The 14,313-nt window shown below is 36.9% G+C and overlaps 2 protein-coding genes across 2 annotated transcripts; one reads left to right on the plus strand and one right to left on the minus strand.

The window, feature by feature from the left end:
- Window positions 1-2,112: 2,112 nt before the first annotated feature.
- LOC113300391 (phosphate transporter PHO1 homolog 8-like) lies at window positions 2,113-7,438 on the minus strand. The gene is made up of 14 exons (XM_026549611.1): window positions 7,223-7,438; window positions 6,407-7,063; window positions 5,975-6,296; window positions 5,834-5,882; window positions 5,577-5,648; window positions 4,976-5,105; window positions 4,740-4,860; window positions 4,398-4,656; window positions 4,190-4,294; window positions 4,058-4,102; window positions 3,811-3,960; window positions 3,159-3,437; window positions 2,921-3,057; window positions 2,113-2,624 (listed from the first exon to the last, which is right to left on the minus strand). The coding sequence occupies exons 2-14, from the start codon at window positions 6,966-6,968 to the stop codon at window positions 2,456-2,458; spliced, it is 2,400 nt and encodes a 799-aa protein (XP_026405396.1). The 5' UTR covers window positions 6,969-7,063; window positions 7,223-7,438; the 3' UTR covers window positions 2,113-2,455.
- A 4,407-nt stretch (window positions 7,439-11,845) lies between these two features.
- On the plus strand, window positions 11,846-12,460 carry LOC113296592. The gene has a single exon (XM_026544894.1). The coding sequence runs from the start codon at window positions 11,846-11,848 to the stop codon at window positions 12,458-12,460; it is 615 nt and encodes a 204-aa protein (XP_026400679.1).
- Window positions 12,461-14,313: the final 1,853 nt, after the last annotated feature.

The raw sequence follows: 14,313 nt of genomic DNA on the forward strand, positions 1-14,313 counted from the left end.
ATGACCAACAACGTTCATCAAGGGCATCTCATACTTATTGGTCTTGTAAGTGCAATCCAATATGAGAACTTGTGGGAAGCATAACGCCAACTTTACACATTCCGGATGGGCAATAAAAAGGTGAGTCACATGGCCGAATTCATCCAATTTATTTTGGTAAGCATAGTTATTCTTTTGCGCCAACCACAATAATTGTTGCATCACCAACCTACCTTGCAAATCCTTTCTTCTCAAAGTACTTCTCGCGTTATAGATTTGTTGCAAGGTAATCTTGTTATTCTTATCGTCCGCCTTCAATTTGCTAAGAATTTTAGAGGGTGGCATACGTGCTCGTGTCATTTTATCTACCTCCGCATATTCATGAGCTTTGAGTCTTCCGGCTCTATAATGTCCATGAAGATCCTTTGGACGTGGGTGGTTATGACGGCAATCCATATCTTTATTCATTGTGAAAACTCTTTCATTTATGTTCCAATTGAAGACGATCTTGAAGGGACAATTTATCTTCCTTGTTTTAGTCTTATATTTTTTCCCGGTCTTCCCAATATACACCGCACCTTTTTTCTTCTTGCTTACTTTCTTCCTGCCTCTCTCACAAATCATCTCAACCCGCTCCTTTCGGCTTTGTCTATCTTTAACTAGGACGCAATTGATTTTCCAACCATGTTCCTCAGCCCATTTAACAACTTCTTCTTTAGTTTTCCACGTCTACATATCCACAAGTACAAAAATTAAGTTTTATCAATGATTTTGAATACAACATACTTGAAAATTAATAAAAACATAAATTATGTTACCTACCAAGTCAGTTTGGAAGTGATCGTTAGTATCTTCATGAATGACATCAACATGCGGTGGTTGATCCTCCATAGTTTCCATTTCATGAAAAATCTACAATAATATCACACAGGTTTTGGATTAGGTTCGGCTAACCCGCAATACTATTTGAAAGCCGAGCTCAAAGTTCGGCTCATTCGTGTTTGAATTATAAAGCCGAACTACTTGTCATACATAGAATCGGATTATTGGGCACTAATATTATAAGCCGAACCATAAGACTTGAAATTTATGAAAACAAAAACTATATGTTCGGCTGGATCACGTGTGAGTCGAACATTACACTATAACTCATAAATTTGTATAAGGTTCGGCTGATATTAGCACATCCCATTCAAGCTGAACCATGGAAATTATTTGGCGCGAAAATAATTGAATGACAGTTCAGCGTATAAATATTTCAATCGCACAAACCGAACTGTTCTTATTTATCAAGGTTCGACATACATTATATCTGCCGAACCTAACCCTGTTGCGTCGAACTAGATACAAAAATCCAACCTTTTGGTGAATTCAATCTACAACGTCTACAACCATATCTGTGTATTATTAACATTGTGTTCCTCATCCATATACTCATCTTCGGGATTTGGCTCAATAAAGTCATCATCTTGAGCTTGAGAAAAAGTTGAGTTTGGGTAAAATCATTTTTATAATCCAACAAATAAGCCATCTCCGGATCTCCATCGTAATTGATATGTATTTTCTTAGCTTTACGTGATGAAAATTCACCTTCCTCACTTGAATTTATATCACACATCTCTCAATAATCACAAAAATCTTAAAGAAAAAAAAAAATTCCTCCTCTTCTTTTTCTTTTTCTAAAATAACTCACTATCTTTAAAAAAAAATTATTATCCTAAATTAACACTAAACTAACTACAATCATTAACAACTAATTAATCAAATTAACACTAATCAGACAAGTATTTTCGCATTTATGAAAATGGGTTGGATAAGGGATAGCCTAGAAATACTATTTCCAACCCTATTTTTGTCTTATTCTATATGCCCCAAAATTATCTTGTATGCCCCAAATAGGTTAGAAACACTGAACTAACTACAATCATTTACATTTTTTAAGTATGCCCTAAAACATGGTTCTTGGCTTGAAGGGAGGAAAAGAAAATGATTTCTTTGCCACGACAGATAGCAAAGCACAGGCCCAAGCCCAAGCCCAACATTTACATTTATTTCTCTACAATCTAGTAGACTTCTGAATAACTTTTAGAACTGGAAAAAAATTGCAAAAAAATTTGTTTTTGCTTCTAATTTCTGGAATTGACTACTGCTTATATTACCCAAACACCCCTATATGTAGTTCACCAACAAAAGGAGAATTTTCCAAACAACACGATGTGATTCTTATGCTTCACTAAGCTTGTAAGATGCAACAGAAAGTGGGAGTATCTCATTACAGCACTATAAAAACCACAAAATTTTACCTCCATTTCACCCCTTTATGATTGTTCACATTCCTAGTATCATGCACACATTTTTCTTGGATGCAAATCAAGTATTGTATATACATGTTGAATGATTGGCTTGAAGGGAGGAAAAAAACGATCTCTGTATATACTATGTGATTTTTAGCTTTGTGCTTAGCTGAACCAACGGACTAGCAAATCATTTCTGGATGTTGTTGTAATGTTTCATCTGTTAATTTGCTTGTTGTAATTTGCTTGTCATCCTTGCTACTACTGCCTTCATCATAGTAACTAAAAGGGAGTGGGACTGACTTGAAAGCGCGGAACTTTCCAACATTGTTCAAGTGCTCATTCTCCAACCTGATTAATTCACAGCACCCAGTGCCGGCTTGGTAAAAGCTTAAATATAATAATAAAATTTGTAATCATAAAAAATATGAGAACAGGCATGTGTCGAAAAGTAAGATGCTATCTATATACGCAACATTTTATCAGGTTACATGGCATGGATGTGACAGCTGATGTCCTCAGGCTGTGTCAAGTGATCTCCTAATTTGTGGCTCATTCAGGAAATGGAAAATTATATGGACCACACCAACCCATATTCCCATCCTGTGGTTCACCATTACGTGGTCAATGAGACAATGGTAACATACCTGAAGAAATTCCACATCCCTCGACGGAGAATCTCCAGACATGCTACTATGGTGGTTAAGGCTCTTCGATGCAAGAATGTCACATGGAAATTCACAATGTATTGCAGCCAAGCAAGTCTTAGAATGACATTAATCACCTTCATCGCAATAAAGAAATCTTGAGAATTTGAGAATCTCAAACTTAAAAAGATGATACAATGTCATGGCATAATGATAGGACTATAGCATAGATACATACCATGGCTATGAAGTAGACGCTAGTGTGTGAGATGAGAAGTTTGTCTCTCAGCCAAGGGTTCTTTGAATGCCGTTGAAGAAGCCCCCAATCCTTGACGATGTCCCAATAAGTACTCATGCTCGCTGCAACAGCAGAGCTCACTACAGCCGCGACTCTCCAACTCGTTCCCTTCTTTAAATCGAACTCTGTCCTGATTAGGACTGCAATTATTGCCAAGAGGTATTTTAAACCGTTGTATGCCTGAGATCCATCTTTCTCTTCAACCCACCGACGGAGACACTAAAACAAAACCACATGCTAACATGGTTAATAGTTTAATGGGGACATGGGGTTGAACCCAAACAACACAGGTAAAGGAACACAAGATTGATGCTGTGAAACTAAGCACCCTTGATTTATATGCTTTGCATCTTATGTTTTCATACTAAAGATTGATGCACAGTTCAATTTGCAACAACTCACGGAAAACTTGTTTTTTCTGAAAAAGACATTAAAAGGTTTGGTGCCAATGTGGTGGTCCTATAGGCTAACAGCTAAGAATTGGTGCCTTTAATAACCATAATAGGCTTGCATATGGTCCCTTAGGCTAATTTTCTATTAAGATTGAACATCGTTCAAAAAAGTACAACACAAGATGAGATTACGGTAATACCTGGAGCAACCGAGACCAGTATGGGAGAACTGCTACAATGAAATAGAACGAATTATAAACGGCACTCTGGCGGCAATTGTTATGCCTCTTTCTAAAGTCTCCCCATACATAGTAGCAAATATAGAACTCAAGACTCCTAAAGGCCTGGACCTGAAATGTAATTGTTACACACCAGTTAATTTGTGAAGGGAATGCAATATTTTATTTGTTTTTGTTATCAAACACCAAAGATTTGCATGATAAATACCTGGCTAGTAAGTTGGTCTGCCAAGAAAAAGTCAATGTACGTAACCTGTGAATGCAAAGATTTAAAAGCTATAAAACAGCCTCAACTATCGGTTTAGTCTGCAGTTTTTGTTTTAACGGATTACGTATGTACCTTGTAGAAAGGAGCACAAATACAGCGCCATATTGATTTGATAAAGAAAAAACGACCAGAACGATATATAATGTTGAAGGGGCAAAACGCTATGGCAACTACGAGCTGCAAACAAAACACAGACGAATGATGAGTGGATCTGTTATGTATTTCAAATCCCTAGCTAGTTCTCGCTTTTAAGAGGAGCCTTCTGCTTTGAAAATCTTACAATAACTAATCCCAAAGGAACTAACTCGGTGATTGTCTGATAGCTTTGAGTGCCTGGTTCCATCTCCATGTCCAGGTTTGCAAGGACACAAGCTAGTGAAAGTAATGTCAGACCAGCACTGAGGAGAAGGACTTCCCGGTATCCCAACTCAGTCCCTTGCTTGAAACCGAATATAAACGGATAGTTGACTCGGTAACATCTCCAGAAGTATATGTTCATGGCATACATGAGCATGTGCAGGATGATATATGCAAATAAACTGAAATAAAATGATATGAAGAATTCAGTTAAACACCGTCAGCGACGGTACAGACTAGACAAGTCACTGATGTCTTCACTTGCCTATAAAGTGGAAATATGTTTTCCATGTACTGAGTTTGTCCTTCCTTATTCACAAGCTTCCTCGCATTTATAATCAAAACAAGAGCCACTAAAAGAGCTGTCGTACATCCAGCAAAATATCCTGAATAAAAGCGTATTAGTTGATGCCTAAGAAATACAACACTAGCATACAACAATATTCTTTACTTTAGCCTAATTAAAGAGACATAAGTTAAACTAAAATAACCTCAATTTACCTAATAAGAATGTTGTTTTGTGCTTTCCTTTTTTCGCTGTAGGCCTCAGCAATTTCATTCCTTTTCTGCGGTTTGAGCCACAGAAGTGCTTGACAAAGGTGGCCTCCACTCTCTCCAAGATCGTAGTAATCTGTGAAGTGACACTAGCACATAAGATACTACAGAGCTGAGATTTCTCAAACAGCCAAGTCATGGAATATGGGACAAAGTTTAAAGTTTCTTCAAGGTGACACGTGATATTAAATGCAGTCAGAGAAGAGTTTCTGCTCCAAACGCATATGTTAGAAGACCCCATACACAGAGAATGAAGCCATCTTCATGTATTCTTCGGGTATTAAAATAAGTTGTTGCAGTCACGATACAAAGTAAATGCAAATTCTAAGAATATGTTTCCAGATAAACAAAAGAAAGATGAAATCTGGTAAACACATACAGCAGCAGAAACAATTTTGACATAGAAATTTGAGGTCTTAAATTTGTATTTAGAAGATTATATTTGGTTTTCTCTTGAGGGATCTCTTTATAAAGCATTTAATTCTATTATATAAGATTGACCAAATTGAGCTGCTTATCAGTGATTAATGAACACATTTGAACGAACCTCATCAGAGCTGCCAATGTAAGAGTTGTCCACTGCTCTTAGGTATGATTTTGTTGCACCCCTCAACGTAATCTACATGAACACGACAGAAAACAAATACAAACATATCCTTCATCAGCCTAGTCAAAACTATTAATTAGACAGGGAAAGCAGACAATACTGCAAGTAAAACACAAGCCTTAACCAGATAGTAGGTATCCTTGCTATTTGCCTTTAACAATGAAATCATTGATATACTGATGAAAGGTGCTGCTGACCTTGTCATATTTCTTCATCACTTTCGACAGTGCCAACAGGTTCATAAAGCTGGTGCATCAAGCAGTAAAAAATAATATATTATGTAAAACAAAGTTATATACAGAAAAGTTCTGAAAGCCAATTTACTGCTTGTTACACACCTATAACGTTTTAGTTGGCGAAGCTTCCAGTGGAATTCAATAAAAACCTGCTTTAGCTGCTCTTCAGCCCTTTTCAACTGCTTCCCGTTAAAATTCAACTTCTTATCTTTGGAATCCTTGAGGAGCATGGCCTTTATATTTGACTTTGGAGTTCTTGGTTCATTGTTGATTTTAACATGTTCAAGAATTTCCACCGGAGCTGGTTTAAAGTGGTCATTGCCACCATTACTTTTATCAACATCCACACCTCCATTAGAGTTCTCGAGATCTTCTCCATCTGCTGTCCCCGTTTCTTCTTGTATCACGAACATTTGCTCTTTCCCTGCAATTTTTAGACATTACATGTGGCACATAGCTAACAAAGTAATAGATTACATAGATTTATCCCGTTAATGCGCTAAAACAGTCGCAGCATATGCTACAGACACTTACTTGGCATTCTTGGGGTGCTTGAGTTAGAAACAGCTGTAGTAACCAAGCTTGCAACATCAGCCACGAGCTCTCGCACTGCACCAGACATATCAAGACTCGGATTCTCGACCTTGATCCGTAGCGCAATAAGCGCATCCATTTGTTTATCAAGCAGCGTGACTTCGCTCATAACCTCCTCAACCTTGTCCTTGTAGAACTTATCAACCTTGCTGAATTCATAATCAAGTGTATTGAAGAAAACTACTTCTTGCTCAGTTGCGTCTTCAGCAAACTTAGTCTCGTACTTCACAATAGAGTTTCCTACTCCCTCCACTTCCCTGACCACTATAAATTGGTCTTCAATATCTTCTCCATTTATGAAATCATGACTTTTTCGTTTGTGCAACCCACTGAAAGACCTGTACAATCTCAAGTCTCGAACCAATGATTTCTGTTGTGTCTGTCCCTTCTCTTTCTCCACCTTGCGGATGTCTTCCAACAATGTTTTGAGATATGTATAGTCTAAGTATGCATCCTTCCACTCAGGCAACATTTGTGACAAATACTCCTTCCAAAACTTCATTTTGCCCTCCCTCTCTCTCACTAATCAGGAGGGCAGTTGTATAAATGACTGAATTCAGCTTCAATTGCTCAAATTACATGAAAATGGCGTTTCCACTGAGATAAACAAGAACAGAATTAGGGTTAATTAGTAATGAGAACTGAGATTCTGAGAAGTGCGGTTAAGTAGAAAGATTCAGAATCTAACAACAAAATCAGAATCCAAGAGAATCAAGAAGTATGCATTTAGTGGACTGAATCTAAAAATCAACTTACATTATAACTTCCATTAATTGTTCCCAGAAATAGTAGCAAGAATTTAATCCAGAAAACCTCCTCTTTAGAACACATCTTCATCTGGAATTTAATGAAGAAACCTCCTTTTTTCTTCTTTTTCTTCTTCATCTTTGTTTCTTCCTTTCTCCAGGGAAAGAAAAATGGACCTCTCAGTAGTGAGTTATACTGAAATTGCTGCTTTAAGCTCCTATTTCATTTCTATATTGCTCTCTCGGGATATAACTATCAGCTATGTCGCTGTATTATACGGTACAGTGGTCAAGTCACTGGATGGAGATACCAGTGACCTAACTTTGACCTAAATTTGAGACTCTGACCGACTAACAAAAAGAAATCATAATCATCGTGCTTTACCAGTTCTACTAAATAAAATACGAGTATGAGAGAACTTTCTCTTTCCTCTAAATCGGCGAATGACTCAATGCAAATCGTTGTAATTCATGCTCTGCAAATTTTAAAATTCTTCTCTATCTTTGCAATTACTCTTTACAATTCTATTCATAACTGTTTATTATCATTAGTAGACATCATAGATTAACATGGTTGCCATTTTATTCTCTGTCTAAGTCCTGGTTCAGTGCAGAAGAGTTGCTGGGAATTGGAGCGGTTTTGTCTTGTTTTTATGGAATTAAATTATTCTGCTGCCATGGATTCACTATTGGTTCTCCTGATGCACGCGTTGATTCCTTTGTTACCGTTTGATTATGGTGTATTGATCACGGTTTTAATAGTTGTCAGTTTGGGCCTTCAACCAACACTGTTTAGGGTTACGAGTTATTATAGCTGCCGCCCAATTAAAGAGAGGACATTCTTTAATGACTGTAAGAAACCTTTCAACAGGTGTTTAACATTCACAGAGTGAAAGAGAGGCAACGAATTTTCTATACGGTTCCTCCTCCTCGTTATCTTCTCCACAAGTTTATTCTGCTATGCTGTTGTCTTTACTATGGACTCTCAGCTTGTGCAAGTTCAAAACAAAATGGCTTCTACATCGATAGCAGACAGATTGAGAGCATTGAAAGAACCAATTATCTCAGCAGAAGATTTACGTCAAGGAGCAATACAGTTCAAACACTTCTTTCTGGGAAAAGTTTATTCAGATAAAGCTTTCTCAGTTAGTGACTTGGACAAAGAGCTGAAGATTCTGTGGCCGAAAAGTAAAGATATTTACATAAAAAAAGAAGAAGATGAATCCTTTCTAGTAAAGTTCCAAACACAAGATGAATATGATGTCGTTCTAAAGTTAAGGCCCTGGTTTCTAGATGGGGGTTTGTTTGTTCTTGTTCCATGGAACCCTGAAATACCAAAAAGTCTAGTGGATCTGACAAAGCAGTTATTTTGGTTAAGGTTTTATAACATGCAGCCGGGTTTTGCAACTGTTAACATTGTGTATAGTTTAGCTACAGCAATGGGAGAAGTAAAAGAATTGGACCCGCCTGATTGTGTTCTTCCTAAAGGAAAGATACAGAGAGTCTCAGTTATGATTGATGTTCGTAATCCACTTCGTAGAGGTTTTTGGGTGACGAATGCTGCTGGTGAGGAAGTGTGGATTAGTTGTATTATGAAAAACAACCTTTTAATCTCTGTGATTTTTGTTACACCATAGATCATAATGAAGCAGACTGTTCTACAATTGCGGTGTATCTTCTTCAACAGCAGAGGGGCCATCTTTCTTCTACTTCTATCTATGATCCTCCATCATGGACAAACCCAGATGTGAGAAAGACTAAAGCTGCAAAACAACGAGCACTAGAGGCTAATCAAAAGGCTAAAGGGATAAATAATGAGGACCAAAGTACAAATTTGGATCAGCAGATTGTGGTGACTGAATCTGATTGCATGCATGGAATCCAGCAGAATCTAGTTCATTTTATTATGGAAGTTTCAAAGGACTCAGTAAATCTGAAAGAACAGCATAAAGACAAAATGGTCAGAGACATTCCTCTCTTGTCTATTCCCTCTGAGACTGAAGATGAAGGTAATGCTCAAGGTATGCTACAGACACATGCATTAGAAAATTTGCATGATTTAGTGGTCCAAAGACAGGAAAAAAGAATCAGAATTGAAGAAGGTGGTCCTAGCAATTTCAATGTCATGCAGCATAATAATGCTAATAATCTAGAAAGCGGGGACCTTTTAGGTAATATGTCTGAGACATATGTGGAGAATCAACTGAGAGAAATTTAATATGTCAATGGGTCAAAAAAGTGGTTACGGGTCGAATATGGAGCTTCTTAAAGCTTATATGGCTCTAGGTGCTTTTGATTTTACTATGGATGACCTTAATGCTTCTATTTTAGACCCAGATGCAGCTAACTTAGATCAAGCTTTTAAGGAGCCACTGAAGGAACTCATGCATCATGTGGAGGAAAACCTAGCAAGTTTCAATCACAATGGTCATAATTTAGATGAGTATGGATATGAATGTGTGAGTCTTGATGATCGTACACCATCCACTAATTCTCACACTTCCTTCCATGGCACAGTATCTGAGCAAAACCAATCCAAGAGACACAAAGAAACTTCTTCCAGCACTGATGCACAGGTACTTATACATTATCCTTATATTTATTAAAACTATATTGTGCTTTCATATTATACTTTCGATCTACATATTCAGTTTTCAATTTTCTTTCATTTTAAATTGCATCATTATTATTTACACATCATCATGAAGATTTTATCATGGAATGTACAAGGACTAGATTCCAAAGAAACGAGAGATTTCCTAGCTTACATCATCCAACAAAATAATCCTGACATTGTCTTCCTAATGGAAACTAATGTCTCTGAAGCTAGAGCTAAAGTGTTAATGCAATCCTACTGCTATCCTAATCTATTTTTTTGTAAGCTCCATAGAACTATCTGGTGGATTAGTGTTGATGTGGAAATATGGCTTTCCCTGTGATTTAGTAAGTAGTAATAATAACATGATTCATCTTTTAGTCACTTCAGATGCATCTAATCAATAATGACTTCTTTCCTGTGTTTATGGATCAACTCATTATGAGATGAAACAACATCAGTGGGAGTTTATTAGAGAGTTGGGTGATAATGTTTATCAGCCATGGGTGATTATAGGAGATTTGAACATTCCTCTGAATAAGCAACATGCTTCAACTAGTACTAATTCCTTGGATAATTGGGTGTGTAATGTTGTGGACAGTGTGTGATTAATGGACATGGGCTATGTGGGTACAAAATATACTTGGTCTAACAAAACTAATGGAAAAGGATACAAAAGAACAAGGATAGATTATGCTCTACACAACTCAAGTTGGGTCAGAGATTATCCTAACTCAAAAGTTTTGCATCTTCCATTTTAGGGTCTGACCATTGCCCTTTATTATTAATAACTGATAGTTTTGTGCCAAGACAAAGTAAAGGTTTGAAGTTTTTTAGATGTTGGTTACAAGATTCCACATGTGCTGATTTAATCTTAAACACGTGGACTTCTACACCAACAAACATGGATCTCAATGCTAAGTTAGGAACAATGAGAAGGAAATTATCAAAATGGAATAAACAGCATTTTGGTAGTGTTCATTCTAATGTTCAGCACTTACTTGCTTCTCTTTCTCAGCTACAAGCAAAACCGTTTAGTGATAATATTTCGGAAGAAATAAGTGATACTATTCGAGAAATTGAGTACTGGAAAAGGATTGAAGCAGATTTTTGGAATCAAAAGTCAAGAGATCATTGGGTCCAAGATATAGATAATAACACGCGTTATTTTCATATTAGAGCAAATAGAAGAAGGGCACGAAACCACATTACTTCTTTGAAAGATGGCAATGGACACTGGTGTTACTCTATGGAGAGCCTTGAAAAGCTTCTTACATCACATTTTCAATATATAGCAACTTCTACCAATCCAGAATTCCAGCAGGACTCTTTTGATTTAATTAGGCCAATAATTACAACTGAGGAAAACCAATCCTTGATCTCTGTTCCATCAGCGGATGAAATTTATGAAGCTTTAAATACTATACCTAGTTGGAATGCCCCGGGGCCTGATGGGTTCCCTGCCGGATTCTTTCAAACTCAATGGTCTATAGTTGGCAAGGATAGTATTCATTTAGTGCAACAATTTTTCCTCACTAAATATCTACCACCCCATCTTAACCAAACCACTACATGTTTGATACCTAAAACCCATCACCCTTCAACTCCAACTGATTACAGACCAATTGGGCTTTGTAATATAACCTATAAAATAATCTTTAAGTTACTATTACTTAGAATGAAACCACTAATGGATAAGATCATCTCCCCTACTCAGGAAGCTTTTGTTCCTAAAAGATATATAAATGACAATATTGTTGTGGCTCATGAATTGATTCACTCAATGAAGAAATCACAGAAAAAGCAAGGTCTAGTAGCCCTCAATCTAGACATGCCAAAGGCATTTGATGCAATTGAATGGCCTTTTGTTGATTAGCTTCTTTGGGTTTCTGTGAAGAATGGAGGATAATAGTACAACAGTGTATTTCAACTACATCTATCTCAGTCTGACTCAATGGTAATCTGTGTAATCCCTATATACCTACTAGAGGACTTCGACAGGGTGATCCACTATCCCCATATTTATTCATAATATCCATGGAATACTTCACAAGATCCCTAATGCATGCTGAGTCTATAGGCTTAATAAAAGGTATTCAAGCAACTAATAAATCCATAGCTATTAGTCATCTGCTTTTTGCGGATGATTGTATGCTATTCTTCCATGCCTCTGATAAAGGAATTCAACAGATAAAAGAGATCCTTCACAAGTTCAGTCTGTTGTCAGGAGAAATCATCAACTTCAATAAATCATCAGCATTTATTGCAGGAGCTATAACCCCTGAACACAAACAAAGAATCTTAAATAGTCTGGGAGTTAAACAACTGATAAATGCAGACAAATATCTGGGTCTTTCCATTCTTTTGGAGAAGTCTAAAACTAAATCTTTTGCTTCAGTAAAAGACTCTTATGAGCACAGACTTCAAGGATGGTGTTCTAAAACATTAAATTTGGCGACAAGAACTACACTTATACGATCAGTATTAGATGCTATGCCAGCTCATTATATGATTAATTTCAGACTACCAAAGACTCTTATTACTAAACTTGAATTAATTCAGAGGAAGTTTTGGTGGGGCCGTAAAAAAATAGGGGTTATAATCCAATTGCTTGGAATTCACTCTGCTTACCGAAGGAAGAAGGAGGGTTAGCCTTTAGAAATATAGAGTTATATAACAAAGCTCTTATGATCAAGTTAGCATGGAGACTGTGTACCGAAGAGGATAAGCCTTGGACTCGACTCATGAATGCCAAGTACTCTCCTTTTTGTAGCTTTCTTCATCTTCAACAAAATCATAATAATAGCTCTTGGATCTTGAAAGGCTTAGAGGAGGGTCTCATTTATGTAAGACAATTCCATAGGTGGGATGTGAGATGTGGTACAAAAACCTTGGTGTGGTATGATAAATGGGTGAGAGGGTTACATACACCCCCCCTTCCTAAATCAAACTTCTTAGAACCTATTCGAATAGTTTATGTATCAGATCTAATGCTACAAGAGCCAAGAAGATGGATTGACCAACTAATACGTAGAGTTTTCCCAGAGGAAACAACAGAACTAATACTTAAGATGCCACTAGTTCAGCAAGGTACAGACAAATTAATATGGGAGCTGAGTAGAACAGGTGAGTTCACTGTCAAGTCAACCTATAAAGAATTACTAAGACAGTCAAGAAACTTGAATGCTCAAAGAATCTCTGGAATTCCTACCCAAGTGTGGAAAAGCTTATGGAAAACAAAGGTTTCATACAAGATTAAAATATTTATTTGGAAGTGCTTAAGAGATATTGTGCCGACAAAAGATACATTACATAGGGTAAACCACAATGTAAACCCAATATGCTCCAGATGCTCTCAACATGCAGAAACCATAGATCATCTCCTACTTCATTACGATTACTCAAGATCAGTATGGTTCAGAATAGATGTTAATATTTCTAGCTTACAGCACAACAATATTCCCTTTAAAGGTTGGCTAAGCTCTTGCTTACTTAAAGCAGACAGTAAAGACTCCACTTGGACTTCCATGATCATGATAACTGCCTGGTTCATCTGGAAAAATAGATGTCTCACAGAGTTTGAAAATAAAATATCAAACTTGCAGTCGACAATTCACTCTATAAAGTATATGGTTAATCAGTGTACAACAGAGAAGTTACCTAATAAAGAGCCAATGGTGGTATGCTGGTCTCCACCGGTGGGTGATATTATTAAAATTAATATGGATGCATCACTGGATAGCAAGAACTCTCATATTGGCATTGGTTTAATCATGCACAATTCTACAGGAAACTGTGAAGGCATCAGAGGGAGGATCGTTAATGGAGGAATAGATCCAGAGCAGGCCGAGTGTCTAGACTTTAAAGAAGCAATCAACTGGGCTAGAGAAGCAAAGCTGACAAAGGTGGTGCTTGAAGGTGACTGTGTCAATCTAATCAACTGTGTGAAGTCTGCCAAATCTTCAGTCCACAGGACGAATGACAACATTGTATATGAAATAAGGCAGCTTTTATCTTGTTTTTTTGGACAGATGTTATATATGTTAAGCGGCAGGCAAACAATACAACACATGTAATTGCTAACAAAGCTAGAACTGGCAAAACTTCTTTAGATTATCATTGTCAAATTCCTGATATTTTCATAAAGGAAATCAGGGAAGACAAATATAAGGCCAGTCTATGCTAGCGGTAGATCTTTTTTCTAATATAAGTATCTTTGCATCAAAAAAAAAACGAGTATTTTTTTTTTCAAAAAATCTTTACAGATCGAGAAAAAAACTACACCAAAAAATCACCACACACAATGCACCCCTGCATGTCTCCCGAAAAGCTGAGATCAGTGGAACCCACAAATAAAAAAAAAAGCATTGTTTTTTTTTTTTGTAAGTAACAAAATACCTTGTTTACCAGCCAAAACATTTGCAAAATATACCCGAAGGAACAAGTAACAAAGTTACTAGCAAAAATAGAAAATTAGAATCTCTCTGCAATAATCCGGAGTCATA

The sequence above is a fragment of the Papaver somniferum genome, chromosome 7, assembly GCF_003573695.1.
Source record: "Papaver somniferum cultivar HN1 chromosome 7, ASM357369v1, whole genome shotgun sequence".
Classification (NCBI taxonomy): domain Eukaryota; kingdom Viridiplantae; phylum Streptophyta; class Magnoliopsida; order Ranunculales; family Papaveraceae; genus Papaver; species Papaver somniferum.

Coding starts and splice junctions, on each gene's coding strand:
- LOC113300391 (XM_026549611.1), bottom strand. CDS start 6,968: ATGAAGTTTTGGAAGGAGTATTTGTCACAAATGTTGCCTGAGTGGAAG. Junction 5,883..5,974: donor CGCCAACTAAAACGTTATAG/GTGTGTAACAAG, acceptor TTGATGCACCAG/CTTTATGAACCTGTTGGCAC. Junction 3,058..3,158: donor GCGTCTACTTCATAGCCATG/GTATGTATCTAT, acceptor ATTGCGATGAAG/GTGATTAATGTCATTCTAAG.
- LOC113296592 (XM_026544894.1), top strand. CDS start 11,846: ATGGAATACTTCACAAGATCCCTAATGCATGCTGAGTCTATAGGCTTA.